The sequence below is a fragment of the Prenolepis imparis genome, unplaced genomic scaffold, assembly GCF_030444845.1.
Source record: "Prenolepis imparis isolate NDT839.2.m4 unplaced genomic scaffold, iyPreImpa1.0 SCAF_14, whole genome shotgun sequence".
Classification (NCBI taxonomy): domain Eukaryota; kingdom Metazoa; phylum Arthropoda; class Insecta; order Hymenoptera; family Formicidae; genus Prenolepis; species Prenolepis imparis.
In genome coordinates, this window is record NW_028141172.1 from 8149023 (window position 1) to 8167082 (window position 18060).

The 18060-nt window shown below is 31.3% G+C and overlaps 1 protein-coding gene across 2 annotated transcripts; it reads right to left on the bottom strand.

Annotated features, from left to right (window-relative positions):
* Positions 1-227: 227 nt before the first annotated feature.
* Positions 228-16166, bottom strand: LOC145945229 (uncharacterized). Of its 2 annotated transcripts, XM_083054103.1 has the most exons (8): positions 15181-16166; positions 6832-7086; positions 5388-5580; positions 4890-5103; positions 4637-4782; positions 3318-4151; positions 2724-3230; positions 228-2108 (listed from the first exon to the last, which is right to left on the bottom strand). In XM_083054103.1, exons 1-8 carry the CDS (start codon positions 15510-15512, stop codon positions 984-986), a joined length of 3606 nt encoding a protein of 1201 aa, XP_082910229.1. In that variant the 5' UTR covers positions 15513-16166; the 3' UTR covers positions 228-983. The 2 variants fall into 2 exon arrangements, with proteins under 2 accessions (XP_082910229.1, XP_082910228.1); XM_083054102.1 differs by having other exon boundaries at positions 2724-4151; positions 15181-16165.
* Between the last annotated feature and the right edge of the window lie 1894 nt (positions 16167-18060).

Consider the following 18060-nt stretch of genomic DNA (forward strand, 5'->3'; position numbering starts at 1 on the left):
AAATGGGACATCTGTGGGAAAAAATCTGTAGGAATTAAATTTTATATCATATGATTTTTATTTCCAATTTGCGCTTTTTTCTGATATCACTTTTAAAGAAAAATGTATTCTAAAGAGTGAATTAAGAAATGTACGATAAATAATATTTTTGCATTTTATTTTTATGAATTAAGTAACTTAGTGTTTCTCTAAAAAAATGTACAATTTTAATTCTATTTATCACCGAAATATTTAAAACGTAAAACCCATTATATATACATATATGTATATTTCAAGTTACATTTGGATGGCATAAAATGTTCGATATATTTAAAATAAAATGCAAATTTAAAAATTTTATACATTGCGATTATAGCTTTCCACGAGTTAGTTTTTGACTGAGGAATAAATAAACCATAGAAACACAAACATCTTTCTTTAATAATATATGTCACATATACTTAAAATCATGTATAATCTTTAATAATTTATAAACATGTATTTTAAAAAATCTCGCAAGTTTTTCAAAGTTTTTTGGAAAGTTCGAACAATTTCAATACTATTTTTATTGAGATAAAGATATTAAACAATCGACGATATAGCACGCATAGTAAATTGCATGTTAAAATATAATTTACTATAAGCTGAAATAATTTTCCTCTATAAAAAAAATCTATATACATAAAAATTTGTAGTAAAAAATAATTAAAATATTTGTAACTGTCATATGATCAAATTACATAGTCGCAATAGATACAGAAAATTCAAAGTATATTCTACATCTTAAAACTGAATAATATCTTAATTATATTTACTAATAAAATTTACTTATACATCTTGCTTTTGTGTAATCTTCTTTCCGTTTTTACTCTAAATGGTCTATATAAATAATACGATTGAAAACCACCGGACCCAAAAAACAGTCTATAATAGTTTATTACACTTCTCCCCTGTGCGAATGCAAAAATTACGAGATATAGAAATGAAAGAAGAAACAGTTTTATTCAACGATTAGGCTCCGTGACTTCGTTGAACAACGGTGTTAACGAATCCATATCTTGCAGGCCGTCGAAATTACCGAGAGGGTCCAGATCATCCGTCTCGGTATCAGTTTCCCCGAGGAAACTGGCCTCCAAGAGATCGGCAACGTTCCTGCACAGATTGTTGGAAGAAGCGGTGGTTGCGGCAGTATCGACATTAGTGCCGGCATCAGTGGCGCCGGTGACGGTGGCGACAGCAACATTAATCGCGTCGCTCTGCAAACTGAGAGAATTCAGAATGGGACTGGATAGCATCGGCTCGCCTGATACATCCTGGTACACCTCCTGGGATTGCACCGTGTGTAGAGGCGTCGACGGATACGACCTAGAACCATTGCTGTCCTCGATGTACGATGGTGTGTACGCAGACACTGGAGCCGGCAAGGGCGTGTTGGGATACGAACGTGACTGAATTATCTTCTGCAATGCACTACCGGGGTCGCTGAGGATACTTGATGGATCCAACATATCTTCCTGCGACAGATTCAGACTGGTATTCGGTAGAGCGAGGTCAATCGCGTTGTTCAAGGTCTCTTCCGTGGTCTGTTCGGTTTGTAATATCTGCAAATTCGGCTGGCCCTCCTCCTCGTTTAAGATTGTAAGGATATTATTAATGTTTTCCGATGTGATCCCTTTGTCATCCGTCATTAAAAATTGCTGCTCGTCCGACATAAAGTTCGCGTCGTCCAATAAGTACGTGCTTTCTTGTCCGATGGAAGAACCGAAGTCGTTGTATTCGCTTGGTACAGGAGTAGGCGCGACGGAGCTGCTCGTTGACGGATTGAAGCTTTGACTCTGCACCGTCGATAGGCTGTGTTGGGTCGAGATTGGGGATATTACGGATTGCATGGGATTCACCATCCTGTGCAACGGTACCGATTGCGATCTGTAAAATAACTGCTCATTGTTTAAATGATGCCTGCCAGCATGAAGAAGCTCCGTGATCTCCTGATCGGGCGGAGGTGGCTGGTCCTTTTGATACACATTCTTGATCTCTTGTAGGTTCTCTTGGCTCGGATAATTGATCAGTAATTGTTTCTGCGGTGTCAAATCCAAAAATGCAGTGCACGGCGAGCCCTTTAAAACGACCTACATTGGAAAACATTTTTATAAAAGTATATTCACTTTATTTACATGTTATTTACTTATATACGATTATACATGTAATTCAACTATCAACTATGCTTTAATCTTACTCTTTTCAACTATCTATATTCATAAACACCCTGTATAAATAACATTAAAAACATTGAAGAGAGATCTTGTTTGAAGAAACATCAATACTGATACTTCCCTAGAAAATACAGGGAATCCTTAGAAATTCGAAAGGATCCTAACAACCTCAACAGAGATAACGGACAAAAATTCAGTCTAATTTGGTAATTCATACTCCCTGTTCTTTAAAAAAATGCAATGATTGGCTATTAACCAAATCCCCCACCTCTTTCCCTTTCCCACCAACATATGATCGGAGAGGGGGAACTTTCCCGACCCGTTCACTATAATAAAGGAAGACTCGACAAAGAAGTGAGCTAAAATGTTCACAAAACGTTGGAATCAAACAAAAAGTTTACGCGGTTTAAACTCGAAAACCAATTCTAATATTGAAGAGAAATGCCCAACGGTATGAAAAATTGAGATATTAAAAAATACCAAGATTCAACTGCTATACTCGAGCTGATTTGTACATGCTTTCCATCTCACCTCTGACGAATCGGTCGTTGCAATTGTCAGCACGTGTCGCGTAGGTTCCGCTCCGCTGGACGTCGGTACAATAAAGGTATCTGTCGTCTTGATAGTATACGGGACACTGCATGAGATGGAGCGCGAAAGGGTCTTTTGACCGCGCGATCTAGAACTGCCAGCCTGCAGGTTACTGCGTGACCTTGGCACCGGAGTGTTGCGCGGAGAGACAAACGGACTGGCGTTTGCCGAATTGGACTTGGATGCCCGACCATTGATTGGAGAGTGTGGTCCAGGTGAGATCGGGGTGAAGTTGAATATTCTGCGCCGCGTATTCGGACTTTGTGGTACGGTATTAGCTACTACACTCGGCGTTGCTGTCTCTTGAGTGCTTGTATGCTCGACGACATTCGTCTCAAAGCTAACACGACGACGAGTATTACTCGGATTATGATTCAGTAGAGTCGAGAGGATGAGATTGTTATTGCATTTCTGCGAGGAATCTCGCTTTTCCACGGCGACGACGCTCTGCCGAATAATAGTCGTAGGCGTTACATTAGTAGTGACAGCGGATGCCTTCAAATTCTGTTGTAATATCAGTCGTAATTGCGATACCTTGTCCGAACGAGAGATTTGTTCAGCATCTGAACCGATAACGCTGGTCTCTACGTCAGAACTGGACGAATTACTCTGCTGAAAGTACTGCAGCAACTCCTCCTCTTGCTCCTGCGAATTATTTCCGCCGTTCAAATAATCATCCAAGGCGTCTGTTTCGATGTCCCGGACTTTTTCACTTTTCAAGATCGGCGTATCCTGCAAGAGGCGGATCTGATCCTTCGTGAGGAGTCCCGAGGGTGTTTCCGTTACTGCACTAGTAACGGAACAGCTCGATGAATTGATATCACAGTTTTTAGCGAGCTGATTGTCCGCAGCCTCGATTGCTTTGCACTTGATGGACTTTGAATTGCTAGCTAGTATCACCGATATCTTGCCGGTACGTTGGATAGACGCTAGCTTGGGTAACAGGACATTGGAATGCTTCGAACTCTCTTCTGTAAGTTTCGTTTGTTTCTCGGGGCTGGACTCCTGCTGCGTTACAATTGGATTATTGGCACGTTTTCTGGAATTTTTACCTTTGACATCGCGTTGTACGCTCGTCATTATTCTAGGGTTGCTATTACTCTGTCTATCTTCACGCGATACTACTAGATTATCACAGTTGGATTCTTCAGAAACATTGCAGGACTGTTGCTGCTGTTGATTACAGGCTTTCGATACCCTTTTCTGCCGGTTATAGACTATAGCAGACAAGTTCACTTTTGTCAGTGAATTCTGTCCGATCACTGTTGTCGTTGCTGCGTTGTTTGTACCTTGAGGTGATAAGTTGGACTTGACTTTTTTGTATCCTTTGCTAATATTTCCTTTACCTTCGTTGACCTTTTCTTTATTCTATAAAAAAAAAGAAAATTCTCAATGCAATATATAATCATAATTAAATAAAAAATATTTCATATCTTTTAGCTCTTTCAATCATACAAAAATTTTTGAAATTAAATATCTCAAAAATAGAAAAATAAAACTTTGCATTATGTTTTCCTAATATTTTTAGATGAACCACGTAACGTGTGTGATCACCTTACATTATTCTGCTGTTAGTGAGTTTGGCAACATCTGCTAAAAGATGGACGTAAAAAAATTATAGGTTTATCTATAAAAAACTGAAGATGATCTTGAAAACTTAAAAAAAATTCATATATTGTATATAATCATCTTTAAACATATTATGGATATAAAAAAATTTCAATCGGTCCATTAACAATAAAATAATTTAAAGTGATCATGTTATGCGGTTCATTCTGTATATCTGAAAGCATAAAAGTAAAAGAAAAACTGATAGAAAACAATAAAGATCTAAGTCTATTTGCACAATATACCTGTATGATAGTGTCGAGATGATGACGACGTTTCTGATCTTTTATATGCTCCCGTTGCTGAAGCTTGCGTTGCAACTGCAATTGAGCCTCTCGAAGTTTAGCAGGCTTATCATTCACAGGCATTGTTGATAGATCCGAAATTGCTTCTAAATAATTTAACAATTAAGAATTTTCAAAGTGAAGGCAATTGAAATGCAAAATAGTTTAAGAGAAATTTGTTTTATTAAACTAATTCGACAAGTGGAGTACTCACGTTTATCAGATAAAGTATTACGTTCGTCTGAAGTGGATAAAATGCATACAGCGGCCAAAGACCGAGTGTCGACTCGAAAATTATCAACCAGATGGCGCGCTAAGGCACTCAAATTTGGAAATTTCAAGCCTAATACGCTCTCCGCCCATTCTCTTATTAATGTCGACGAAGCTCCTAACATTTCCTCACTGATGTTTTCCTCTGAATGTTCTCCCTAAATTTAATAATAATTAAATATATATATATATACAGAGGTGTCCATAAAGTTTGTCCCCACCCCCTATATTTCGGAAACGGTCAAAATTATGAATAATTGTAAAATACGTGTTTGATTATTTCGAAGGGCTACTCTTCTAAAAGAGTTGAAGGGATTGTCCTCCCAAAGGGATGACTCAGGGAGACTCCAACTCAAAAATTTCAAATAAAATCTCCCATATTGTATTATATATATGTGTGTGTATGTATGTATGTATATTGGTATTCAGTTAGGCTGCTTACAGTTTGAGGGCCAGATATCTTTGGCAGTGTCGGAGGATCCAATTTAATTCGTTTACGCATACCCGCGTAACAATAGCGAGAGTTTCCTCGTGTACCCAGCCTACGAGGACGCACTCGTGGATATACTTGTTTCATGACTTTTCCAAAATCAGCTGTCGATAATGGTTTCATGGAATTTCTTATGCAATAGATGCTGAAAATAGAAAATGCAACATCTCCAAGAAATAATTTTTTTTTAATTATTAGGGAATAAATATATTGTATCAGAAATAATATATCACTAATACTAGTATACATTATACACGAGACTCATGAACAAACGATCGTCTAAATGTCTGTAATTGGCTAATTTTAAAGCTTAATATCTCAAAAACTAGTATTTGAAATAAAAATTGCAAATTTTTTATTTAATTTTATAAGAATTTTTTTAGTTTTCTAATTTATTTTAATCTTTCTACGATTATTTTCCAAACTATTTCAAGACAACGAAGAGGACATCTTAGAATGAGAACAAGTTTTTTTAGGTAGAGGCATCTCCGAGATTTCAAATGCAATCTTTGTTTCTTTTTTAATTAAAACTATCTATTTTTTTAACTAGATAAGTATTTAAGCCAACTCCGAGAAGTCATTGACCTATGACATGTTAATTCTCAAAGATTATTCAAGGTCATTTAAAAATCATTAAAGTTATTTAAAATCATGTAAGATTATTCAAAATCATTTGAGGTCATTCAAGATCATTCAAGTCATTTAAAGTTCATTTAAGATCATTTAAAGTTCATTTAAAGATTATGTAAGATCATTCAAAGTCTCTCTTCAGTGAAGGATTAAAAAACTTTTTTTTTTTTAATTTGTGCATGATGTGAATTCTGATACCGTGTTTATAAGCATGAGATATTTAGTATTGGAGCATTAGACTTTTGAAAAAGGAAATAACATATCTTTCTCACCAAGATTCACAGATTGATGCCTTTAAACTTCTTCTCGTAGAATTTTTTTAAAAGATTAAAGTTTATCGGGAAGAGCAGATGATATAAGAACCCAAGAATGCTTTCACAGAAAGCAAAAAGCCAAAGAATTATGAGAGCAATTTTCGAAAAGATAGACCTACCATTCCGGAATAGAATCAATCAATATCTTTTCGAATACAGAGTAAAGAAAATCTTGTAATCGTTCAGTGAAGATAAACTATGAATAACTTTTCACAATCTTGAAAGACCCCTATTTTTTAGGTCCTATAATAAACTCCTTTTGGATTATATGCCTAGCTTAAAAAAAAATAGATTTTATTAAAAAAAACAAAAAAAAAACAAAAAAAACACTTTTAAAATCTTGAAACCTTTCTTAAAAAAAAACTGTACTCATCCTAAAATATATTCCCTAAAACAAAATAAGGTTTATCTGAAAGTTTTTGAGATAGTAATAAATAGTTTGAAACACTTACTTGTATTCATCGTAGACTTCTTGTTTCGGTAAAGATACATCTGGATCTTCTTCTAAATGTGTTTTAATCCACATAATAGTTTGATGAATTTCATAACGATTTCCTAATGGATTCAGTGGCTGCCTCAGTGGATCAATGGTCCCACCTGGATTTGTCAGCAATAACGGAAATTTCAGGTACAACAATAATTTTTCTTCTAACTTAAGTTGTTCCACTTGCGAGAAGATCTCATCTACGCGTGCTCTAGATTCTTCGCTATAAATTAAAAAAAAATTGATATAAATATTTACTGCAATTTCTCTTAGCAAAAGAGTCAATCTTTTATAAATAGTAAATAAATATATTGCAAAATTTATCAAATATTTAGCGCAAAAGTTATTATTAAAATACATATACGTAATTTGTCAAGTTGTAATATTAGTCTAATGTGTATATATACAGGGTGATTCATTTTAATCTTAACAGGCAAATATCTCGAAAAATACGAAAAAATGTTTCATACAAAAGTTGTAGGATTTGACCTCAAGGTCAAAGTCAAAGTCACCATCAGATGTCCCCCTCGAAATCCTACAACTTTTGTATGAAACATTTTTTCGTATCTCCCATATTTTTCGAGATATTTGCCTTTTAAGATTAAAATAAATCACCCTGTATATCCAGTGTTCAAAATAAAACGTTACAAAATTTCATTTCCAAAAATATTGTTTCTAGAAAAAAATATTTTAAATGAAAGTTGCAGTATTTCAAGGGGAAATTAAGTTAATGTTATAGAAATGTTTGTAGGAGATGGTTTTCAAGGTCATTTTAAATTCAACTTGATTTTTTTAAATGGAATTACCCTAAATATTTTATGTAAATAGATTCCTTGTAATATTCTGCATAAAAAATTATAAGGGTAAGATAGTAAAAAATCGAATGGTTCACGAGATATGTACATCTTAATCTGACATATTTTGATATAAAATACAAAATATCTCGTAAATTATTTAGTTTTCGATAATTTTACTTTAATACTTTTATGTACAAAATAATGAAAGGAATCGATTGGTATAAAAAAAACACATTGTTTTTAAAAAAAATATCTAATTTGCAACATATATTTTTTTTTAATAATTATGCGTTTTTTTACACCAATTAATTGGTCTCGATTTTCTATGCATAAAAATATTAAGGTAAGATTATCGAAAACTGAATAATGTATAAGATATTTTGTATTTTATGTCAAAATATGGTAATGTTAAAATGTAAAATATCTCGTGAACCGTTCGATTTTTGACTATCTTACCCTTATAATTTTTTATGCAGAATGTTACAAGGAATCTATTTTCATAAAATATTTAGGGTAATAATATTAGGGTTCCGTTTAAAATAATCAAGTTGACCTTAAAATAACCTTGAAAACCGTCTCCTACAAACATTTCTATAACATCAAATTAACTCCCCCTTAAAATACTGCAACTTTTATTTGAAACATTTTTTTCTAGAAACAATATTTTTGGAGATAAAAATTTGTAACGCTTTATTTTGAACACCCGGTATATGATATAATGAAATGATATAGTATAGAATACTGCAAATCCGGAAAAGATTTTTTATGAATAAATAAATTAAAAGAAAGAGACAAATGAATAGAATAAAATGTAAAATAAAAGTTTTGTATATGAAATTAGCTTTCGAGAAAATTGACTTTGAAATTAGGAAATTGATAACGTTTTAACTGGTAACTTTTCTTAGAAATAAACTTTTAATAATGATGTGAACATAAGCAAGTTGTATATTATACATTAAATTTATCACAATATTATAAAATCTGGAACTATTAAAACATGTAACTTAATAAAGATATAAACTTTTTTTATAAAATTTTATATTTAAAAAATTGATTTAAATATTTGCGAAATTAATAAAACACATATTTATACTTCTTTAAGCTTAAATTATCTTTAATAACTTTGTATCATATATGTTTTCGAATATATATTCATATATTTATATATATTAATATATTTTAATATTAATATATTATTAATGTATAAATTATAAAATTACAATATTTTATTTGCTACAATGATTTAAATTACTGAAAAAATTATCACAGTTTCAGGAGGATAAAATGTATACAAACTTCTTAGAGCATGCATTTTTAATAATATTTTAACATTGTCTTCATTTTTTAAAAATAAAATTTATGAAATATCTCAAAACTATGACTCAAATTTGACTTTTTAATAATTCTACCTTAATACTTTTAAACGATCGTACACAAAAATAAATGAAAATGACAAAATTGTTAAAAACATGTAAAATTGTAAAAGCATTTAATCATTTAATTTTGCCTCTTACAATATTTTTTATATTTTCAACTGTTTTAAAGATACAGTTCCGCCAAATTGCGTGAACACTTTGTATGTAGAATGATAAGAATCGATTTACGTAAGAAAAAAATACATGACCCCAATTAAAAAAAATAGAAATAATAAAATATCATTAAAAAGTGCATGGTTATAAGCAAAGTGTATCATTTCTCCTTTGAAATTTTGTTGAAAATATCTTTTACCTATAATTATGTATAAAAGAGTTAATTTAAGTTTATATATTACAGAAACATTAATAATTTTCTAGTAAAATTTATATTGGTACACAGTTCTTTAACATTTATCTAAAAAATTTTTAATACAACACATTTTTCAAGTATAATGTATAATGTTGTAATTCATCTCTATATGTATGTATGTAATGTAAAAATAAATGTTATAATATATTAATAATAAATTAAGAATATAAGAAAGATCATTTTTCTGTACCCTTTTCTTTTTATTGGTTGAATAGAATAATAAAAGGTTTTCCAAACAAAAAATTTTTAATTAAAAAATTTTTTGTTTTTAACATAAAATTGATAGGTTTCAGTTTTGTTTTTATATGTTCTTTAATTGTGGAAGCATTTATTATTCTATTCAACCAATAAAAAAAAGGGTGCAGAAAAATGATCGTTTTGTCAGTAAACCAAGACGCGTTTAGAATCCCCTTAAAGGCAATCATTTTACAATAATTCTTGCAAATTTATATTTATATAAATGTTTAATATTTTATATCATGAGTAATTATTATTGATCAAACATTTTTCTCTCTCGATATCCTCTCAGGAATTAAGTTTATATATTTTTATATCCAAAAATATTCGCGCACGCGTGAATATATCTCAAAATGTAAAAGAGTTTTAAAAAAGACTCCTATATGTTTTTATTGCAGCAGCCATATTGAATTATGATATTGAAGCAAGAAATGATATAAATTTTTTTCATACGAAATACATCAAAATAAAGAAGTTTTGTCTTACGTTTTTTCTTTACTTGTGAATACAAGTAATCGTAAGAAAATAATACAGATTAATAAATTACGTCGAAAACTCTCTTTTTCATTCTTTCATCCTACATTAATAAATTATTGTATAACTACATCTGTACTTATCCTACATTTTCAGCGAAAATGGATCTTACGATTTTGTTATAAAGACAAATTACAAATTCAGAAGGAATTACAAATTACAGTTATTATTAATTAAAAAATAAACAAAAAAAAAGAATTTTTCCGGCATATTTTAATCCACGTTATAAACGTGATCGCATAAAAAAATGTAGGGTAGGTAGTCCAACAATGAATCACAGAGGCTTATATATCTTTTTCAATTATTGAGTTGGAGACCTGTATTTTTGCATACGCAGTTTATGAATTTAATTGGCTACATAATGTAGAAGATAATTCATAAGTTATTTTTTAAGTTTAACCGCAATTTCAATTTATTTAAAAAAATGTGAAATGGTTCATTGTGTATGTACAGGGATGTGTAAACAATGAACCACATATGTTATACTGTGAATTATTATTATACTGTGAGTTATTTTAGTTTCACTATGTTTTTAAATGTTTATTTAGGAAAGAGGTAATTATAAGATATAATAAATAAGATTAGGATGGTATGAATTTAAAGCTAACTTAATTATATGTTGTTTTTATTATTTTAAGTTTACAATCAAATTTTTAATATTTTTATTATTTTTAATCAGACTTTTTTTCAAATTTTTTTAGATTATTGTTTATTGTACCAACTAGTCAGTTACAAAAAAAATAAATAAACTGTTGTTAACAATGAAAACCATGGTTCATTGTTTACCACATCAAAATGGTTCATTGTAGACTATATGTATAACCTTTTTTACAATAATCTCTAAAATAATATGATAAAATAATAGAATAGAAAAAAGTTACTTACAAAATTATAAAGCCAAATATACATACAAAACTATAGAATAATGAAAAAAATTATAGATATTACAACAAAAATATGAAAAATATGTCAAACTTACAAAAAAAATTTAGTTTGTTACCCAAAATTCACAAAACATGGCCTCACATGGCCGTTCTTCACGCGATTTGCCAACCGTTTGGAGAGTCGAGAAGGGGTTCAAATGCGAGTCGTTGCATGACAACAGCACAATCTGGCAAAGTCACATTTACAAAATATCGCAATGGTTCATAGTGTACCAATGGTTCATTGCTCGACTATCTACCCTATATATTTATTTTGTATTTTTGCAAGAAAAAAAATTCATATAGTTTTTCGCTTTTGACGAAAATTCTGTATGACATCAATAGAGAACCAGTAGCTTAAGATTACACTAGTTTACAGCCAAAAATTATTTTAAACCAGACAAAGTGTTTTTTATAAATGTTTCTTGTGTGTCGCAAACTAAATTTCACTAGCACGTCAGATTTTCAAAATAGTTAAGGTTTAATATGTAAAAAATGGCTTTTTTGATATTTAAGTTTGTTTTTTTTGTAAAATAGATTAACGTTATCTAGAAAGTCTGATCAAATATCATGAATGTATTGTTCATCTCCTATAAAATGAATTTTTTTATTTCAATATCTTAGTTTTTGAATATTATGAAAGATTAAATTTGGGAATTAGTTCTCATATGGAGATGCTCCTGAGGGAAAAAGGTTTTTGGAAAAAATTATTTTTTACCATTATTTGTCCTCCTTTAGATCATGTAACTTTTGTCTGGAATATTTTTTTGAAAATGTATTTGTTTCGAAAAATTCAAGGTGGGCAATTAAAATGAGACACTGTATATACATATACATTTAGTGGAACATGATAAGTTACACTGTGTATGTATATCGATAGTCCTAAACTACAAATTATGAGTATAATTATATGACTTCTCATCATCATAGGCGGAATATTTGCTATCTCAACAAATCTCTGTATTTAAATCCTAACATGACTAAAAAGTAAGATATCAAAATAAAAAAATGCATTTTATAGGGGATGAACAATATATTCATGACATCTGATTAGAATTTTTAGATAACGTTAATTTTTTTACAACAAAATCTCAAATATCGCAAAAAAGAAACATTTTTGCATATAATAATATATATATATAATTGGGGGATCCCCAATTATTTCGGAAACCTGATGTGTTGCGAAAATTGTCTTCCGGCATCGTTTTCAGCATCCAAAAATCTATAAGAAAACCCTTGTCTGGTTTAAAATAATTAAAAAAAAAAATTTTTTGTAAACTAATGTTATCAAGAGAAAATTATAGGGTTTTTCAATCTCATCACAAAACTGTTCCATAGTATAAAGTAGTATCATTGGCAACTTTCCAGTGATTAAAAACTGTTTCAAAAATTTTTATTTTAAACTTTATATAGTAATTTGCTAACTGTATTACTAATGTTGTAAATTATGAGATTGGATAAAATTAATATTTAAATAACATATTGATTAGGAACGCAATCTTATGTTAGAAATTGTAAAAAATCTATAAAATAATGACCAACGCGACAAAATTTTAACACATAGTGAAAATTTTCATATTTGAGACTTTCAAGTTACAATATCTTTGTTTATATAGGACAAAAATAAAAACACTTTATGTAAAATGGATTAAGTGTGTTCCAAATTTCTCTATCGATTAAGCCTATCAAGAATTTTATCCGCGTTCTTATTCAGCGTTCATTATTAAGATCCGATAACATAATTAAGATCCCTAAGATATTTTCAACTGGATGGCTCGCGTAATATATTAATACAGTCTACTTCGCTATTGTTGTCCGTGATTTGGCACGAGACACCGCAACATCTTTTGATCAAAGTTGACCAAATAATATTTCGCAAAATTCGCGTATTCAAGTTCATAATTACACATTTATACACATAATCTACTATTGAGTTTTACAAGTCTGATTTTTGCACATTTGCTTTTATTTTATTGTTTTTTTTCATGTGTTTCTACTATGTATGTACACTGTACACTATGGCAAACAGCTGATATTGACGTTATAATTACTAATGCTAAATTTTAACAATACAAATTATAAGTAAATTATGTAATTTAAATTTTAAATGATTAATCTTTATTAGGTGACGTAATATTAATTTTTATTGCACAGCTGATTTTAAATTAATCATTTTTTATGTATAGATGCTATGGTATACTATGCTATTTAAGAGTTGATTAATAAAATTGCATAGTAATGGCATAAAATTAACATTAAATTAAGAATCTTATTTTAACAAAATAATTAATAAACTATTTCAATTGTTAAATTAGTCATCTATCTAAAAATTGATTACATAATTTGCATACAGATTACATAATTGCAGATTACATAATTTAACAGTTAAAATTTAGTATTTTGTAATCAACTTGTCAATATCAGCTGATTGCCGTAGTGTATGTATGTACATAGTATTCACACAAAAAGCAATAAAATCAAATCAAATGTGCAAAAATCAATATCAGACTTGTGAAAATCAATGACGAGTGACAAATCTCGATAAATTATAAAGTTGGATGCGCGGTATAAGTTAGACCTAAATGAGCAAATTCTATACAATATCAATAGCTGACTTTAAATTATAACTCAAAAACTATTGTGACCTCATTTTCATATTAACAATAAGATTTTCAACTTTATTGTATTTAATAAGATATGAAGTGTTTGAAATACTTAAATACCCGAAAAAGTTATATTAAAATATTTGTATGACAGTTGTGAGACTATATAAGCATTTAATTATATACATATACATATTAACATATTTGTGAAAAAAATGGTTAAATAAATAATAAATATTATTTTCTAACTGTTTTCCTTCTCTCTTTCTAACTGATTGTGAGTTATGCTTTATACAAAATAAATTAATTTTTGAAGAACATCTGACGAACATAGCACATGATGAATGAGAAAAATTAATATTGATAAATGATCAAAAATGTTTTTTCACTTGAAGATAGATATTTGGTACAGATTTGGAAACAGAGAAAGAGTATGGTTCAAATATATCTCAATGTATCTACAAACATATAGTTTACACTATATGTTTCTAATAAACTTGCATATGATATGTATGTACATATATGTGTATGTCCATATTTATGTATGTCCATAATTTTTACCCATTTTGTAAATGAATATATATAATATTTATAATATAGAAATGTTTATTGAACACATAATAAACATTTCATCATTTATGAAGAATTTCTAATTAAATGTTAAGATTTATTTTATTTATTAACATTTAAAAAACTATTTATTTATTATATGCATAATTTATACAATACTTTTGTAGCTACTATAAGACAAACATATAGCACAAAATATAATAAGAAAATGTTTTATTTTATATAATAAATAAGCACTTTAATATTTCAGAAATTATCCAGTGATTAAAATAGAACCTTTCTTATTACATTATATTACGCTAATGTGCCAGTAGCAAAATGCATAAATTATGTTCATGTTGATATTCTAGCAGCTATTGAAAAAAAAAAGCATCTTATAGGTAAATCATGCTTTAACTTCATGCGAACTTCGACGACTTTTGCAGCTCAGTATACTGGGTGTCCCAGATCTACCGTATAACTTGATGATTTTTCCTCATTGAAAATGTCGAGGCACTAATAATTTTCGAGTTATAAGCAATTGAAATAAAGAATTTTTCGCAAATTAAGTCTTGTGGAATTAAAATATTAACAAAATCACATTCTTCAGTTAATTTCAGGTAGAGTTTACTTTTATAGAATTTTAATTTAAGGCTTATTGTTAGTTACAAAGATACATGATGAAAATTAGGAACATGCAAAAATGATGACCTCCGTCGACGTTTTCATTGAGGAAAAATCATCTCCAAATAACTTCAGGAATCTCTCATTAACGGGTGATCTGGTAAATCTGGGACACCCTGTATAATATTAACCGAAATAATTTATACATCAAAAAATTTTGAAAATTAAAATTAAATTTAAAAAAAAATAAAAATTGATTTTTAACCTAATGCCATCCTCTATCATGATGCGAATTTTGTCCTGTTTGGAGGAAGCGCCGTGGTTAGCCAACGTCGTGAACTTAGCCGCGATGAGATCCTGCAGTAGATCGCCATCTCCGTGAAAGCCGTTCGAGGCGAATCTGCCGGCCGGCAGCTGTTCCTTCTCGGCGACGGTGGCGGCGGCGGCAGCAGCGTCACCGTTCTCTGTGCAAATGTCACTCTGCTCCTTTTTAATCCGTTTACCATCGAACATATTCTCCTCCTCCTCCTCTTCCCCCTCGCCTCTCCCGGGTATTTTGCAGGGTGTTTTCGTCCGATCATGACTATCAGTACTCATCGTAACCTAAATTCGCCCCTAAGTTCCGCCCCGTCCGGCCACGGTAAGTATTAACTCCTCACATAAGTGTACGCGGAAAGGTATCATCACCTGTCGGTGCTGCACGACAAACAGCACGGCGAGCTACCATTTTGTTTTTGTCCGATTGTCAGCTGGACTACTCTGGGTTAGCATCCCGGCGCGTCATTATTATTATTCTCTCCTTTAAAAGGTTTAAAAGAGAAGACTGCTCTACGTGAAACGACTCGCCGAAGCGCGTATTGTATACAGGGACACGCGGATTTGTCATAACGGCACTGCCCGTGGTAGCCACATCGTTTGAAAACGTTCGAGTTGAGAACGCCGAGAGGCAAATGCGAACCAGGTAAAAACAATTCGATGCGACACCCACTTATGATGGGCCCACAATTGTCTACTCGGCTAATCCATTCTCCGTTACTCGCGGTCCGCATCTGTTCTTACTCCATCTCCACCATAGAACATGCGCTTCATATTCGAACGAATGCATCAGAAGCTACTGAACTTTATATCACAGACATAGAGCGCGCTTCGTTTGATATTCTGGAAAGTTTTGAATCGGTTAGGCCGATATTACATTTGTCGTACGACAAACTTTTTAAGCTCATTGATTGGCTACAAAATAGAGACTTCAGAAATTTTCTATACTGCAGCCAATCAATGCGCTTAAAAAGTTTGTCGTACGACAAATGTAATATCGGCCTTAGTCGACAAGCAGACTCCGAAACTGATACTAGAGACCTCGCGCGGTGACAACGCGAAACTCAGGTTCAGGATTACCAACAGATTGCTAGGGAAATTTATAGCTTCAATTATACTAAAAATTATACTAAAAAATTTTACTAAAAATTTTACTAAAAAATTATACTAAAAAGTTATACTATAAATGTACCAGATTAGACCTCCAAGAACTTAGGGCCAGTTTCACCAGTTTAGCTATCTCCGGTTAACTCAATCGGCCGATTAAATTTAAGAGTTGCCAACTGCTAAGCTTAAAACTCTGACACAACCTATTATATTTGACAGCTGTGAAATATTGTTATTGCGCCGCGTGCATATAATAAATAAGTGTGTAAAATTAATTATTTTAATTAATAAATATTAATAAATATTAATTAATATTTATATTATATAAATAATATATATATATTATATAAAATATTATATATATTATATTATATAAATATTAATATTATATATATTATGTTATTTATATTTATTAATAAATATAAATATTACTTTTGATATTTCAATTATACTTTTAATTAAAATAATTAATTTTACACACTTATTATTTATTATATACACGGGCCAGTTTCACCAACATCGGTTAACTTTAACTTCCGGTTAAACTATATCTTTGTCTCTTTTTTATAAACGTATCTGAAAAGAGAAAAAGATATAGTTTAACTGGAGTTTAACTGGAGATTGGCTAAAGGCCAATTTCACCAACGTCGGTTAAAGTTAACCGACGTTGGTGAAATTGGCCTTTAGCCAATCAATTTGTAGGCTGAATTCACACCTTGGCAGAAAAGTAGAAAACAGAAAAGTAGAAACCAACTAGAACTCGTATTGATAGTAATTACTACCATCAAGTTTACTATCTAATAAAAGCTTACTATCAATGCGAGTTCTGATTGCATAGATCTTATAGATATGGATTGGCAATTGCCTATAGTTTCTGTAAGCAGTAGCGTCCGGAGGAGGTTAGACAGATAAACATACTACTCTCTCTTTTGCACCAATGGTATTTCCGGACATTTGTAGAGAGAGATAGTACTTTCTCTCTCTCTCTCTGAGTGTCCGGAAATACCATTGGTGCAAAAGAGAAGTAGTATGTTTCTCTCTCTAAACTCCCTCCGGACAAGGAGTGGAATTACGTGCACAATCGAATTCGATCAGTTGACTTCTAATGCGTTTCTGCTCTACAGTTTTCTTAGTTTATGCTTATTTATCATTGGATTTTTGACGAGAAAAATCCTATCCGAATTCCATGAAGAATAGAGATAAGGAGGCCGAACTAGCATTGAGGAATTATCGAAATGTGCGACCAAATGTCGAGCCTAATTGTAGTTTATTAATGCTCCGCAAGGTTGCGCTTTTGCCTCACGGGACTCACACGTACACGGTGGACTTTTGTGTTAGTCATTCTCTATCCTTCTTGCTCTACATCCTGCAATCTCTCCTCTTTCTCAAACTAACGAGCATCTTGTGATTGCAATGCCATCTATAGGTACCTATAGGTACTACTATCGGGCCTCGGTTTTGGTCGCACATCCCAAACACATAGTTCGGCCTCCTTATCTCTATTCTTCCTGCCGAATTCGATTGTGCACGTAATTCCATTCCAGGGCAGCGATCGCGTATCTTTTCCCCTAGGACGGAATGGTGAAAAGTGAACATTTCCGGGTGAACTCGGCCATTTTGCGATCGTGTAATTTTTAGTGGCGCGGAAATGTGAAAATTTTCACGTGAATTTTTTCGGCAGCAACCTATATTGTGGAAATGTGAAATATCAGTGAATTTCTGA

Bases quoted from the DNA above. Each gene is read 5' to 3' on its own strand.
- LOC145945229 (XM_083054102.1), bottom strand. From the start codon at position 15,512: ATGAGTACTGATAGTCATGATCGGACGAAAACACCCTGCAAAATACCC. The intron at 5,104-5,387 runs GTAAGCAGCCTA...TATTAAATTTAG, and splicing joins AGATATCTGGCCCTCAAACT to GGAGAACATTCAGAGGAAAA. The intron at 4,152-4,636 runs GTATATTGTGCA...TTTTTTTTATAG, and splicing joins ATCTCGACACTATCATACAG to AATAAAGAAAAGGTCAACGA.